The sequence below is a fragment of the Ursus arctos genome, unplaced genomic scaffold (genome assembly GCF_023065955.2).
Source record: "Ursus arctos isolate Adak ecotype North America unplaced genomic scaffold, UrsArc2.0 scaffold_3, whole genome shotgun sequence".
Taxonomy (NCBI): domain Eukaryota; kingdom Metazoa; phylum Chordata; class Mammalia; order Carnivora; family Ursidae; genus Ursus; species Ursus arctos.
Genome location: NW_026622985.1, coordinates 100,669,417 through 100,684,851, shown reverse-complemented (window position 1 = coordinate 100,684,851; position 15,435 = coordinate 100,669,417). Strand labels below are relative to the sequence as shown.

At 36.6% G+C, this 15,435-nt stretch overlaps 1 protein-coding gene across 3 annotated transcripts in view; it reads left to right on the top strand.

Annotated features, from left to right (window-relative positions):
* Nucleotides 1-15,435, top strand: part of LMBR1 (limb development membrane protein 1) — a 180,989-nt gene that overhangs the window by 72,502 nt on the left and 93,052 nt on the right. For all 3 annotated transcript variants that reach the window (XM_026479220.4, XM_057304482.1, XM_026479222.4), the window contains exon 5: nt 2,867-2,970. In XM_026479220.4, the coding sequence (XP_026335005.1) occupies nt 2,867-2,970 (104 nt within the window). The remainder of the gene's footprint in view (nt 1-2,866; nt 2,971-15,435) is intronic.

Below are 15,435 nucleotides of genomic sequence, written 5' to 3'. Positions count from 1 at the left end.
CTCACCAGTTCTATTCAACATTGTTCTGGCGATTTTTAGAAAATAAAGGACATTGAGGTTAGAAAGGAAAAAGTGAAACTGTCTCTATTAACAGATGATATGGTTGTCTACATAGAAATTGTGATGGAGGGGCGCCTGGGTGGCACAGTGGTTAAGCGTCTGCCTTCGGCTCAGGGCGTGATCCCGGCTATATGGGATCGAGCCCCACATCAGGCTCTTCTGCTATGAGCCTGCTTCTTCCTCTCCCACTCCCCCTGCTTGTATTCTCTCTCTCTGGCTGTCTCTATCTCTGTCGAATAAATAAATAAATAAAATCTTTAAAAAAAAAAAAAAAGAAATTGTGATGGAATCTATAATTAAAAAGCTATTAGAACCAATAAATGAATTTGCACGGTTGCAGGATCACAATAAATATACAAAAATCAATTGCATTTCATATACTAGCAATGAGTAATTGGACGTTGATTAAAAAAATGCCACTTGTATACAGTAGCATCAGAAACATGATATACTTAGGGATGTGTGAGACCTATATACTATAAACTATAAAACACTGCTGACAAAAATTAAAGAATGTCACAGTAAATGGAGAGATATACCATGTTCATGGATAAGAAGACAATGTTAAGATGTCAGTTCTCCCCAGATTGGTCTACTGATTAAATTCAATCTCATTCAAAATCCCAGCAGGCTTTTTTTTTTTTTTTTTTTTAAGAAATTGAAAAGCTGATCTGAAATTCAGATGCGAATTCAAAGGACTTAGAATAGCCAAAGCAACTTTGAAAAGAGAACAAAATTGGAAGACTTACTACCCAACTGAAGGACTATTTTAAGGCCATAGTAATCAAGATGGTGTGGTACTGGCATAAAGATAAATAGATCGACTCTATGGAATAGAGGATCCAGGAATATATCTGCACATATATTGCCAATTTACTTTCAATGAAGGTGCAAAGGTAATTTGGTGGAAAAAGAGTATTCTTTTCTACAAATGGTGTTGGAGCAATTGGATAATCATAGGGAAAAAATGAACTTCAGTCCATACCTGGCATCATATACAAAAGTGACTCAAAGGGATCATAGATCTAAATGTAAATCTTTAAACTTTAACCCCTGTAGAAGGAAACATAGGAGAAAGTCTTAGTGTTACTGGGCTAGACCATAATTTCTTGTGTAAGATGATCTGTAAAAGAAAAAATTGGTGTATCGGACTTTGTCAAAATCAAGAAATTTTGTTCTTTGAAGGATACTTGTAAAAAGATGAAAAGACAGTCTACAGATGGGGAGAAAATACCTGATAAAGGACTTGTATGCAGCATATATAAAGAACTTGCCAAACTCAGCAATAAGTAAACAAACAATCAAATGAAACAATGGGCAACAGACTCGAGACTCTTCACTGAAGAAGATATAAATGGGTGACAGATGAGTTCATGAAGGTGTTCATGTTATTCTCCATTGATTAGGGGAATGCAAATTAAAACAGTAAGGAGATACCACTATATACCTGTTAGAATGGCTGAAACTGAAGACTCCTCATACCACATTTTGGTGAAAACAAAAGTTTTGTGTTTTGTTTGTTCCTGTGTCTCCTGTGCTTGGAGTAGTGCCTTCTTTTTTTTTTTTTTTAAAGATTTTATTTATTTATTTGACAGAGATAGAGACAGCCAGCGAGAGAGGGAACACAAGCAGGGGGAGTGGGAGAGGAAGAAGCAGGCTCATAGCGGAAGAGCCTGATGTGGGGCTTGATCCCGTAACGCCGGGATCACGCCCTGAGCCGAAGGCAGACGCTTAACCGCTGTGCCACCCAGGCGCCCCGGAGTAGTGCCTTCTAAATAAGGGCCTTGAAAGAACATCTGTTGCCCATTTTCCAAAACACTGAATGATAAGTGCATGTAGTAGATTGAATTTATGCTTTAGCATAATTTTATCTTTAACTCTTGATTTTATAAGGATTATAGGCATTATTTTGAAAATCATTTTTAAATTTGAGTGTTTTACCTATAAAAGGTGTAAGATGTTTGGCCAGACATAATCCCAAAGACAGACTTAGTCTTCTTTTTCTAAATCTATTTTTATTATCATCTTAGTAGCTTTTTTTTTTGTGGTTTTATAAGAGTACAGAGAGTGCCAAAGAGGGAAAAGGTGATATGAACTTGCCTGCCTCTTTTATATTTTCCTTCCCACTTAGAATTACTTACTTAAACTTCTGTGATATAGTGGTTTTTAAAAATCCCAGGAGTTAGCTCTGCCACTGGCAGGCTCTTCAACCTTGGCTAAGTTATATAACCGGCCTATGCCTCTGTCTTGTTGGGGGATTCCTATGAGTTGGTATAATATTGGTACATTACTCAGTACATGAGTTGGTATAATTTGGTACATCACTCAGAATAGTGCTTGGCACAGAAGGGTTCAATACATGCTAATTATTACCTTTAGTGTTTTTATGAGGCGTCAATTAAATGATATTATGCATGTAAAATGTCTAATAGAGTATCTGGCAATTATTAAGTGCTCAATAAATGCTAGTGGCTCTAATTTAAATATTCAGATGCCAATATGTCTAAAGAGACTGTGTCTTTGGATCTTTGCATTTGTCATATCTTTAGTAAATTTGTTTTAGGACATGAGGAAAAATATTTCTAGTTTCTGTATTGGTTTTTCCTAGTAGGTAAAAGTTACAAAGTTACAGAAAGTATTTTCTCATTTCTAAATTTAGGTGATTTGTTAGGCCACTGTCTTCAAATTTATGTTTTTTTATTATTAAAAAGTATAGATCTTTGACTAATATAATTTAGCATAGTAATTTTTTTTTTGACAAAGCCTGTCTCTAATCTTTTTTCTTTTTTTTGCTACCTCTTTATAGGCTTGTGGAATCTTGCTTCTCTCTTTTCCAACCTTTGTTTATTTGTATTGATGCCCTTTGCCTTTTTCTTTCTGGAATCAGAAGGTTTTGCTGGCCTGAAAAAGGTAAGTGAATCATATTTTGGAATTAAATTTGTCAGATTAAGAGGTAAATGTCATTCATGTTGAGCTAGAAAAAAGCAGTCTTGAACAACCATTTGAAATACAAAAAGTTTAGTACTAACAACATCTTATTAATATTAATCATGTTGACAACAATATTAATAATATTGCATATTGAATGATTTTGTATGTCCACAGGGAGGAAGTCATCTTTTGACCTTCGTATGTTTTTTATAGTATGTATAAACTTGGTGGAATATTTGTTTGTAGAGAATAAAGCTGATAAAATAGCTATTCTTCATTTCTTAGGCGCTCTCGATTTAGTTTAAAGCATGACATGAAATTCTCAAAATATTAAAACATACCTTGATGTAAAAGTTACTTTATATCCAGTATTTTCAGGAGAGTAGCATATTATGAAATCAAACATGCTCCTTTAGATAGTCAAATTCCCAAGATACTGTGAGTTACTGATTGTAGTGAATGTGGGCAGTTAGAAATGGGCAGAACAGTAGACTTTGCAAGAGCATCTTAAACAATCAGTCCAAACTGTATCAGTGGTAATAACTTCATCTGTCTTTGAATATAACATTTTAAAGTGAAATGAACAGTGTTTCTGTTCATAGCTTGTGGAGGTTTTTGCTATAAACAGTTGGAATATAATACAAAGATTTAAGTAGTTAATACTTCTTGGCAAAAATGAGTTCTAGGTTACAGTTTATTTATAGACACATTACACCTTTTTAGTTGTTAGTTCTATTCGTATTGTGATATATGAAGTGAAAGTATGCCTGTGTATCTTATGGTTGAATAATACTATAATGCCAATTCAATAAATTTGGCAAGGGAAGCTGTAAACTCTGACTTTTTATGGCTTTTTATCTCATATAACTTTTTGTAGGTACTTACGAATGAAACTGTTAGTCTCACGTTTTGACAGGTTTTCTGATTTTAAACCTTAAGTACAGCACTTTTTAGATCTATGTGTCGAAGGATGCCAGGAAAGAGTCACTGAGAGGTGATAAAGTGTTGTTTTAGTGGATGCAGCTTTCTGCTTTCTAGATATTATTCCATACTTGAATAGTTTGAAGCTTAAAACTCAGAGTTGATTTCATATGTAGTGAACGTTCTGAGATCAGAATGGATGGTTGTGTTTGGCAGTCCAACCTGACATTGAGAAAATTGATTTTGTTTGTTTGTTTTTTAAGATTTTATTTATTCATTAGAGAGAGAGAGAGAGAGAGAGAGAGAGAGAGACAGAGCACAAGCAGGGGGAGAGGCAGAGGGAGAAGCAGACTCCCCACTGAGCTGGGAGCCCGATGTGGGACTTGATCTCAGGACCTGAAGATCATGACCTGAGCCGAAGGCAGATGCTTAACCATTGAGCCACCCAAGCGCTCCAAGAAAACTGGCTTTGATATATTGGAATTGTTTTTTATCATGACGTATTTGAATTATTTAAGTCATCTGTATAATGTTGAAAGAATTGTGTAGTTTCAGTTTAAAAATTCTTTAAGTGTTTATAACTTCTTGAAGAAATTATAGGAGTTTTGCTGAAGGGGATTTAGTGCAAACCTTCCTTTTATAAGGAGAAAACTAAGGTCCAGATATATTAAGTGTTATTAAATTGTCTAAGGGCCGCATATGTACAATTTCAGAACTGGTCCTAAAACCTAGGGTTGCTTTTAACCATCCCAAAGTGGTTGTGGTCTTCACATGTCAACACTATAGAGAGTTAACTGAGGCCGACCAAGTGGATGAGGTGGCCAAGGACAAATGGGGCTGGAGCGGAAAAGAGGACTATATGGCCTGCTGGCAGAGGAAGGAAGCAAAGGAGACTGCTGAGCAGGTCCTGGCAGAAAGCAGGGGAGCAAAAGGAGTGTGCTCTTCTGGAAGTCAGAAGACAGAGTTTCTAGAAGAATGGAATGTAAAATATTGTATTAAAGAGGGCTGGAAAGAATGAGCATCAAGAAGAAGTGAGAGCATAGGAGACACTTGAGAAAGCGATTTCTGTATAATTTTAGACCAAAGCTTTTGATGGATATTCATTCATTCAGCAGAGTTTTACTAAGCACCTACTAAGAAGTAATTAATTATGCTACTTTAGGACCTTGCTGGGGACAGAAATGAAAAGACAGGGCTCCTATTTCCAGGGATAGACAGAGGGAGAAAGAAGAGGTGCAATCAAATGGGACGCAGTGTGATGAACTTTTATACAGCCAGCTGCAATGGGAGGCACTGAAAGGAGTGAAGGTCTTGATTTACCTAGGGAATTGGGGAAGGCTTCACGGGAGGAGTCTGCCTGCACTTGAACTGAGACTTGAAGGGTGAGCAGGCTTTTGCTGGAGTGTGGCATTCCAGGCTTGGGCAAAGGCATGGATTCTGATTGGATTGAGGGAATGGCTGACACTTATAATGGAAAATTGGTGAGAGATCAGGGTACGTGGAATCTTGTTGGGGTCACATCCTGGAGGCCTTGAATGCTCTGCCAGTTAGTTTGGATTTTGTGCTATAGATAACGGAGTTGGCAAAAAATTTTTGAAAAAGAGTTTTGCATCTACTGTTTTATTTAAGTATAGAGACATATGTCACTGAAGGAAGGAGTACGTGCACCACACAATGTGAAGCACTGTGTTTTGTAGAGATATCACCATACCGGATCAATCACGCACCTAGTCGTGTTAAACAGAGTGTTGCAACATATGTCACCAACATTGCTGTGTTGATGTTTGCTTTAAATATGCAAATTGTTCTTTCGTCTTATCTCTGCCTCGTGTGTAATCTTACCAAGTACAAAAGCAATTGGTAAAGCTCAGTGTTAAGTTTATTTTCATATTTGGTAGTATACATTTCGCTACCTGACTTATACTCTTTATAAAATTCTAGTTTTTAGTTAAATAGGTTATTTTAAAAAACAGTGTGTAATGTAGACAGACCCCTTGTCTCCACATTGTTTTCCTCCCTTGTTGTGAACTAACCAACTAGAAGAGGGACTTGCTACGTTTAATGGAGCAGAATTACCATCTCTAGAATAAAAAAAAAAACTGACAGAAACCCCAGTGACATGTCACTGCTCTCTTGTTCCCCCTTGTAGACTAAGGTCCAAGGGGAGAAGCAGCTTGAGGAAGGACACAAGAAGGCAATCGAAGATATTTCACACCTACAACTGTACAGCATTCTTTCCTCTAAGTTTTTTTTTATGTCTATATAAACACTTAAAAGAATATTCTTTTCTAAGCAGATCTTTGACTATGTTAGTCTCCTCAGAATCCCTCAAGATCACCAGCTCTATTTCATGATTTCTGAGGGGCCTGCTGTGTTGGATGACTACAGTGGGTACAGTGGACATGGCCAGTCCAGGTGATTCCCCAGCTCAGCAAAGGGCTGAAAGGAGGGCAAGGAGCCAGAGCTCAGGATGGTTGGTTACCATTTGTCTGACTTGTGTTGTTGGACAGTGATTGGGAGTTGTAGGAACCAAATGAAGGTACTTGGTCTTTAAAGCTATTAGAGGAGGGAAGGGAAATGGGGCTGTAGCTTGGAGGTAGAAGAGGTGGAATGATTCTGCTCTTTCTGCACCAAGGAGAAGGCGCCTGTGGCAGAGAGATAGAGGGTGAGGGTGCTAAGGTGAGAAAATTTGCCCTTTGAGTCTCACAGCCTGGGCTAGTTTTTTCATCTGGACCTCAGATTCTCTTTCTGTAAAATGGGTATAGTAATGATTAAATAAGAGATTATTCATGTAAAACACATAGCCCAGGATATGTTAGCTATTAGTGCCATCATTCTAGAGTTTAATGCATTTCACTAATAAATGTTCTGTGGGATCATCAGAAAGCAACTAAATTAAGTACGATCAGTTCTTACTTATTCACATATTATCTTGGGCAATTTTAAGGTAACAAATGATTTTTCCCATTTTGAAATGGCATGGACTGAAGCAAAATCAAACCTGCTTGAAGATTGGGTGCATTGTAGACCCTATTAGAATTGTTTGGAAAGCTTTAAATTAAGCTAATCGTGACATATCACTTTAAATATTCATATTTTTCAGTTTTGAAATGAATTACATGGAAGTTGCAAGGGTTATTAGCATTGCATGGTTAAGTCTTAAATGTATAAAGTATACGGTTAAGCCTTTCATTGTTATGCCTTTCTCTGATATAAGACTCTAGGAATTGACTTGTGCAGGTTTTACATAATGTTTGTTAAGGTCTGTAGCTCTTTACACAGTGTTGTAGACTGTATTTCAGACTTTACCTGCTGCCTCATTGAAGCGCGAATGTATCACAGTCATTGACGTGTTTAACACAGCTGGCTAGCAAGGATATTCCTTTGTGTGTAGCTTTTAAAGCTCTTTGCTCATTGCCATTAGACACATCTAGTTCTGAAGGGATATTAAGGAGGGCTTAGAAAACACTTCTAATTGGTAGATTCAGCACAATGATTTGAGTAATGACAAACTTGAAATATGGTTAAGTTAAATTTCTTTTTTATTCCTTTGGCCACCCTCCTGGTGCTGTTTTACTATGTCTAAGTCTGGTGGAGTCCCTAAATGGCATATGGTTCCACCATACTCCCATTGATTCCCCTGGGCAATCGATTTTAAAACAGCCCCTTGCATATTGTGCCGAGATGCGGAAATTGGCCACTAGCTACGGGCGGATGCAGAGCTTGAATTGAAAATCAAATTAAGTAGAATTCTCTACTTAGTTTTTAATTAAACCACTATGTTAATTCAAACAGGACATTTTAGGCCTGGGGGGTTGACCATGCCCTTTTAAGGGCCTTAAATAAGCCTTTCTTCTCTCTCCTTACCATGGTGCATGTTTCTATTTTATTAGGACCATCTCCTCACTATTCCCATTCTTTATATTCTCAAGGGTAGGAGAATGTAAATGGTTTTGATAACGCAAAATTTTTTTAGTAAGAAAGTAACTTTTATCTTAGAACTCTAACTTATTGTTAGCACTTAAATGTTTATCAAATTTATATTATTTCGTAGTCATCTCTACGTATTGTGTCAAGCATTATACATGTCCATGTGTGTTTGAACCTGATCCCATGCTTGCATCTTAATATTCGTTTCAATTCTGATGAAAAAAGGTTGCATCTGCTGGGTGTTGTTTTGTGGTGGAGATGCTTTCTTGGCAGTTTTTATCTTGGTTACTCAGTCATATACCAGAGTACAAGGGTATTGGGGCCAATAGCACTGCTGTTGCTGTCAAACCTCAGATCAGCTGTGTGGTTTTTTCTTCCCATTCTGCCTCAGAGAGACCTTTAGATTATGTGGGATGATGTCAGAAGATGTTTGCTGATTGCATCGTGAACTCTGAAGGTCTAACCTCCGGCCAGGGTTGAAATAAGAGTTAGGAATATGTTTATTTCATATTATATTTTAACATCTTACTTTGAGTTCAGATGTTATGAGGCAAAGATTCAACACTTTAATGAAAGTGAAAAAAATATAATCAGTGACAGATTAATTCACAAACCAAAGATGTTTCTGGGAGTAACTTTATTTTGCGTCTCACCTTAATGCCTATCTTTGATTTGAAGTCTTGGCATAAAATTTAACATAAGCGACAGCAACATCCTGACCAATTATCCAAGCTATCCAGACATCCCCAAATGTCCAGAACATAGCACACGGTCTGTAGGATTAAGAGGTTAACTCCTATAACTTCAAACGAAGTGCTTGATAATAAAAGCAAAAAGTACAGAATTTGAGGTAACTTCCTTTCTTAATTAATTAGACTGACCAGGTGGAAGCGAAGAGCCCGGTGCCGGTGCTGGGAAGGCCTATAAAGCTGAGCACTGTGACAGCACAATGGAGGAGGAACAGAGATTGTTTTAATATGCTTCTATCCTGTGTCACAGTGTGAAATTGTCCTGGTTTATGTCCCTTTTGGCAAACTTACATAAAAGTGACCTTGTACTGTATTTTATGACCAGATGACTTTTTCCCCCCAGTGGCTAATTTGTATCAGGCCTCCATCTGAAAGAGACACAGAAATGAGTAGGAAGTCCAGCTTGGTCTCAGGGAGCTTTCATTGCATTCTTTCATTATTTTTGCTCGTTTTTGCCACTGATCATCCATAAATTGTTGGACATGAGTGAATAAGGAAGTGCTGCTTAGTGTTAGCGGCACATGCGCGTATTTGGCCTGGTTTTTGTGGGTGAGAGGAAATCACATACAAAAAGGAAGACTCCTGCTGGGAAGCTCGCAAGGAAATTTACCTTGGGTGCGTTTTGATCTTGGTGTTTATTACAGAAAATGGAGTCATATCTCACTAACTATTGTTATGTGTTAATTTGATTTTCCCAACACCTTCAAGAAAAAAAATCATTCAGTAATTTATTAATAGAATTTCTCTGCCCTCCCCCACTTGGGAGCACTCATTGTTTTCCATAGAAACAACATGGATAAAGATGATTATTTTTAAAACATTTGAGCCTGGTAGCATTGTTATGCTCAGGGTTCCTTTTGGGATTGTTAATCTACCATAAAAGGCATGGTTATAACGATTTATTGAAGCATGGCGTATGGGAGATGTATAAAAGTATTACTTTGAGGAAAATAATACATTTATTTCATGTGAAATTATTTGAGTTTATAAAGATTTTTAATTGAAAATCATTTAGTTCATGAAATGGTCTTAATTTTATCATTGTTCTTAGTACAATTGCATATTGGAGGGAACTAAATTATAATTTCAGTAACAGGAACCGTTACTGTTAAATAGCAGCTGTGTTTCTAAAAGGTATCACTGGCACCCATATACTTTGAGATGGTATGAGATGTTGAATTGGACTGTTATATAGCACTTCCGTCTTTCTGTCCATCTATCAAAAAATGAGAGATCTCTGCTCTAAGGCTAAATTTGCATAATAGTATAGTGGACAAATTGTGAGCTTTGGCATTTAGAGTATCTGACTTAAATCCTGACATTTCTTACTGACGTGGGACTTCAGGCATGTTCCTTGGTGTCTACATCTGTAAAATGGTCTGGCAGTACTTACCTCCATGTGGGGTTGCTGAGGGTCTTATTTGTCTCACCTACCATATGAGACGCAGTAGCATCAGCCACTATGAGTAGGTGCTTAAATGTATTGGCTATGTGCAAGCTGATACGAAACATCAGGAAGATTTGTGTAGGATTATTTTTTATATATGATAGCAAAGCTACATATAAGAAATTATAGTGGTGTCAACATAGCTTTATTTATTTGCTTTTTGAAATAGAAACTGCTTTATCTTATAACAGTATAAGTTGTAAAAAAATAAGTATTATGTTTAATAGGTAACTAAACTTCAAACTTTATTTTATATGATGATTAAATTATTGACTAAAGTCTCACAATTTAGGGCTCTTTGTGAAATGAGGAAAAGTTTTACTATGGAGGAAATAAAAAATAATCAGGTTCAGATTTTAAAGTGATTATACTCTTAATTAAATTGGCCCTACTACTTCCAATATTCATGAAACAACTTTATGGAAATAATCATTGTCAATTAGAGTCTCTTTTCCAAAGCTTTTCTTGCGGGGGGGGGGACTTGAAAACTATCTACCCTTGGTTGGAATAAATTATATTTGAAAGTAAAATTAATGTCCAATTTCATGGTGACTAGAGAGCTGCTTACCTGGTTATGGCACGTTATGGCACACACCCACAGGTCCACAGGATGGCTGGAGTTTGGACTGTTAAAATCTTCTGTTTGGCATTTAAACTTATATTTATTTGTCTATAAAATAATTTATTCAGCATGGCACAGTTTTTAATCTTCTGATCTCTATGAAATGTTTGCCAGTCTATGGTTGAAACTTGGTATATTACTTACCAACCCATTTTTTTGGCCCATTTGTACAAGAAGTAAAAGTTGCATAATCAGATAAATCAAAGGCAATTAGATTGTTTGATAGTTTTGACATTAGGGAATATTTTAGGTTGTGATATACCTGCTTTTCTTTAAAACTGAAGTTATTAGCAGTTACATTACTTAAAAATCTATTGGTTTGCACATCTGGTAAGCAAAGTAAGTTCTTATCAAGAAAGACAGTTCTTAAACTGTTCTAGAATGATTGAATATTAAAGCACTGAATTGTCAGAAGTGTGTGTGTGTGTGTGTATGAATGTGTATGTTCTTTTAGTGATTAAAAATAAGATTAGCAGGCAAAAACCGAAAAAACAAGGCTATGTCAAAAGAAGAAAAAGTTAGAATTAAGTACTGAAACAACCAGTTCATAGAAAACATTTCCTGTTATTTTTTTTAGAACACAAAGAAGAAATGTGAAGTTGTTTAGAATGCTAGATTTAAATAGATTTAAATACTTGAATACTTTCTTATTTTAGTTGGGATTACTTGATATTTAATGTTTCTCTTTACTCTTTAATTAATCAGTATTGATTTTTATTATAAGCAGTTGATTTTTAAAACAGACTTGGAAAGGGCTTAAAATATTTTAAAGCTTTTTTGAGTTATCAGGAAGATTTGTCTGATCTCTTGATGATTTTTGTTTCCTTCTTAAATGCCCAGAATTAAGTTACACTTCTGATTAAAATTTTTTAGGAGAGATGTAATAAAGTACTTTACTTTGTAATAAGAACTTAGTGCATTAGATAACTTAAAAATACTGGATTCACTATTATGAATAGCTTCTGATTAAGCGTTCTGAATGTTCCTCTTTTCTTTTTGCCATTACCTTAGTTCAGGCTTCATCATTTTTTACTTGGATTATTTAAACCACTGTCCTACTGTTTTTTTCTGCCTCCAGTTTCCTTCCTATACAAAGTAACTTCTACACTGCCTTCTGCCATTGTTTTCTTTTTCTTTTTTTTTTTTTTAAAGATTTTATTTATTTATTTATTTGACAGAGAGAGAGAGAGAGACAGCCAGTGAGAGAGGGAACACAAGCAGGGGGAGTGGGAGAGGAAGAAGCAGGCTACCAGCGGAGGAGCCTGATGTGGGGCTCGATCCTAGAACACCGGGATCACGCCCTGAGCCGAAGGCAGATGCTTAACGACTGAGCCAGGCAGGCGCCCCTGCCATTGTTTTCTTAATTATATTGTGTAACTTACCTTCATAAAATTATTTGATAGTTTTTAACTGCCAACAAAATGAAGTCTAAAATCTATAACATATCTACAACTCTGGAAATTTGGCTTTCATCTGTCATTTAGGCCACATTTTTCAGGAGGCTCTCCTATTCCCCAAGCTGTATCCCACTGAACTTCTCACCCTGCCTAGCACTTTCCAGGTGCATTCATGGCCTCCTGTCTTCATGTGCTGTTCTCCCAGGAACAGCGCTTTTCTCACTTCTGGGTGGAATTTGTCTTTAAGTGCTACCTCCTATTGCTCCTGAAGTCTTTCTGGTGGGCCTCCTTTGCGGTGACCTGCTTCTTCCCCCTGCAGCAGGGGTTATAATTATATTGTGATTTTTTGTAGGTGTGTCCTTTTCTCTTATTTACCATGGTATTCCCAAATATATATATTTAGCCTACCCCAGACAAAGCTTTTGTACAGGAAAAATGAAGCATAAAAGCTGAATAGGTCTTAGGTCCCGTCGATTTGTCAGAGGAAGGATCTAAAAATGCATCAGTGCTCCCCTTTCTGGAGGGGGCTGGTTATGGGTTCCTGCATGGTTGTCTTTCAGGGTGTGTTATTTTTAGAACCATTTTAGAACCTCAACACAAAAGAAGACATGGGAGTTTTCATTGTTTTGGTACAGTTTAGGCTTTTAGTCCAGAACCTCCGGGTTAAATTATAATGAGGCTCTTCACAAATGGAGTGAGTCTTTACAGAATCCTTACCATCCTTGGCTTGGTTTACAAAACCGTATCTCCCCCACCCCTATCCTGATTCTTTAGCTGGCTGTTAGGAATGAGCCCCACAGTCACCACCATTTTTGCCTGTTGGGTGAGACTGGTAGTTCCAGGTCTCTCGTTGTGCTGGAGCTCAGCCTGACTGCAGCCTGCTTGGTGGGATGTTGACCGCCTGCCAGGGTGTCAACGTCTTCCTTTTCCTGGCCATGCCCTTCAAGGGCCACGTGTTCAGCAGTGGCGCTTTCCCCTGCCCATGGTGCTCTATCCCCAGCTTCCTTCTCCACCGGGCCTGTTAGTGGAGGACTAGCACGCCTCCTGGGTTGGAGTGCCTCAGAGGCAGGAAGACAGATGCTAGTGTGTACTTGTGATAGAACTGATGAAAAGTTAAAGTCAACTTTGAAAATAGTGTTAATATTGTTAACCTAATATCTTATGTGCCAAATCTAATTCTTACATAGAACAGGCACTAGCATCTTTTTTCCCTGCAGCCAGGTATCACTGAAGGTTCATGCTTGTTTTGTATTTTATTGTTTTTAAACTGCTTTCATATATTTCATTTGATCTGTTAAATATCTGAGAAGTAACTAAGGCAAGTTTTATTACACATTTCTTCTAGGTAATGTCTCAAAGCCCAAGTTTTCTTGGGACACTCCCAGGACATAGTCTGTGGCAGAGCTAGTACTACATGTTGAAGGGTGTTTTTTCCCCATGTTAGTATTGACTAATCAAATAGTTCTCAAACCTTCTAGAGATTAGAGAAGGGTTACTGCAGTGCAGTTCTAAAAAGATATCTCATACTATTTCTGTTTTTAAAAAATCAATAAATGTATATGTTTTCCTTAACAGAAAACATCTTGAGAGATTGTGAATGTATATTTGGTGAGATTGCCAGGTTTTAGTGGAGATCAGGGGGCATGCTCATGGTTGCAGTGTTTGATCGATTGATCACTCAGGTGAACCCCACAAGCCGCATTAGTGGTTTTGAGCATTGTATGTTTTCTTTTTTAGAAATTCTTAGTCATTTAGTGCTATAGTGAATGATTATTTAAATACCATGAATCTAAGGGGCGCCGAGGTTTAAGTGCAATGTGGATAAAGAACATACAACTAATGATGAGACAAATCATGATTCTGCAGACCCAGTGGTGAAGGTATTTGCCTCATTAAAAATTCTGTACTGCACATTAAGATGGCCCTGGAACTTCAAAATTAAGGCTAACCAGAGAAAAATTGAATAATAATTTTATCTAATTTGGCTTTTTATGTATTAAAAATAGACAACTTTGGCCTGGAGTGTTACTTACTGAGAAACATTTGCAAATAACTGTCTGAAATCTTCTCTTACTTCAGTACGTAGAAATAAAATATGAAGGTTATAAAAGGTTATAAAAAATAAATTAGTTTTTTTAAAACTTCAAGATGTTAGAGATTAAAACATTATAAGTTGTAATGCATAGAGAAATTTTAGTCTGTATATTTTACACATAAGGCTTTGTTTGGATCTGGTTATATGATGTCTGATGTCAACTCATGAATTTTTTTACATAGTTTAAAGGAAGTTAAATAGCATCTATCATTGTTAAATAGAACCAAGTCAAAAATTTAACTGTATAACCAAATCCCTGTATGATTAAATGCATAGATAAGTTCCAGGAAAGCAAGAAAAATCTCCAAAGACCAAACTGAACAGGCACCATAAAACCCGAATAGTAAGTGAGTAAGTGATGCCTTGGCTGTGTTGGTCAGGACAGCGAGGTTGGTACGTGGTGGCAGAGGATCATAGGTGCATAGAGGCAAGGAGATGCAACCGAGACCCTGCTGAAAGCCTTCAGCAAAAGGGCCTCCTTGTTTAACACACACACACACACACACACACACATACATGCACACACACACACACACACACACACACACCCATGTTTCCACACAGGCACTCACACCTTTTGCCCACTGATAGGGGAAGACTGTACTGTCAGCCTTAGTTATGGGCAAAAGTCTCCTCCACAGGCCTTTACCTCCTAGGAGTTGGGGTTCAGTATTTAATACCTGCTGAGAAACCCTATGATAAGAAATTAGCATAAAAGTTGTTTCAGAGCATTATGTATCATTGTCATTTTAACCTAATGTATAATACTTTTAAGTAAATTTTAGTTAAAAATGGTTTATATAAATATATAATTAAAGTTGGTTTTAGAAAGTTCATTTAATATAATGCAAGATTCATAATCCATATATGTTTTTGACCTGGTCCTATATGTAACTATGGCATGTGCTGTTTAATTGCCTTTAAATTAATTGTGTGAGAAAACTCAGGACTTGACAATAAATGTCCCTCAAAGCCAAGAATGAATAATGTAGTCTTTTTTATTTTAGCTACACCCTTTTCTGTGAGTTTTTACAAATATCTAATATTTTAATCTATGTAGTTAATTTTGTGAGGTGATTAAAAAGAATGCATCTAAATTAATTTTTCTCTGTATTATTCAGTCTAAGGCAATTTATATAAGAATATTACTCTTATCTATTATTTTTAAATATTTTATTGTGTTTTGATCTTTTCTATATTTCTTATTTGTAATTTTTGAACTTTTTTTTTTTAAAGATTTTATTTATTTATTTGACAAAGAGAGAGACAGCCAGTGAAAGAGG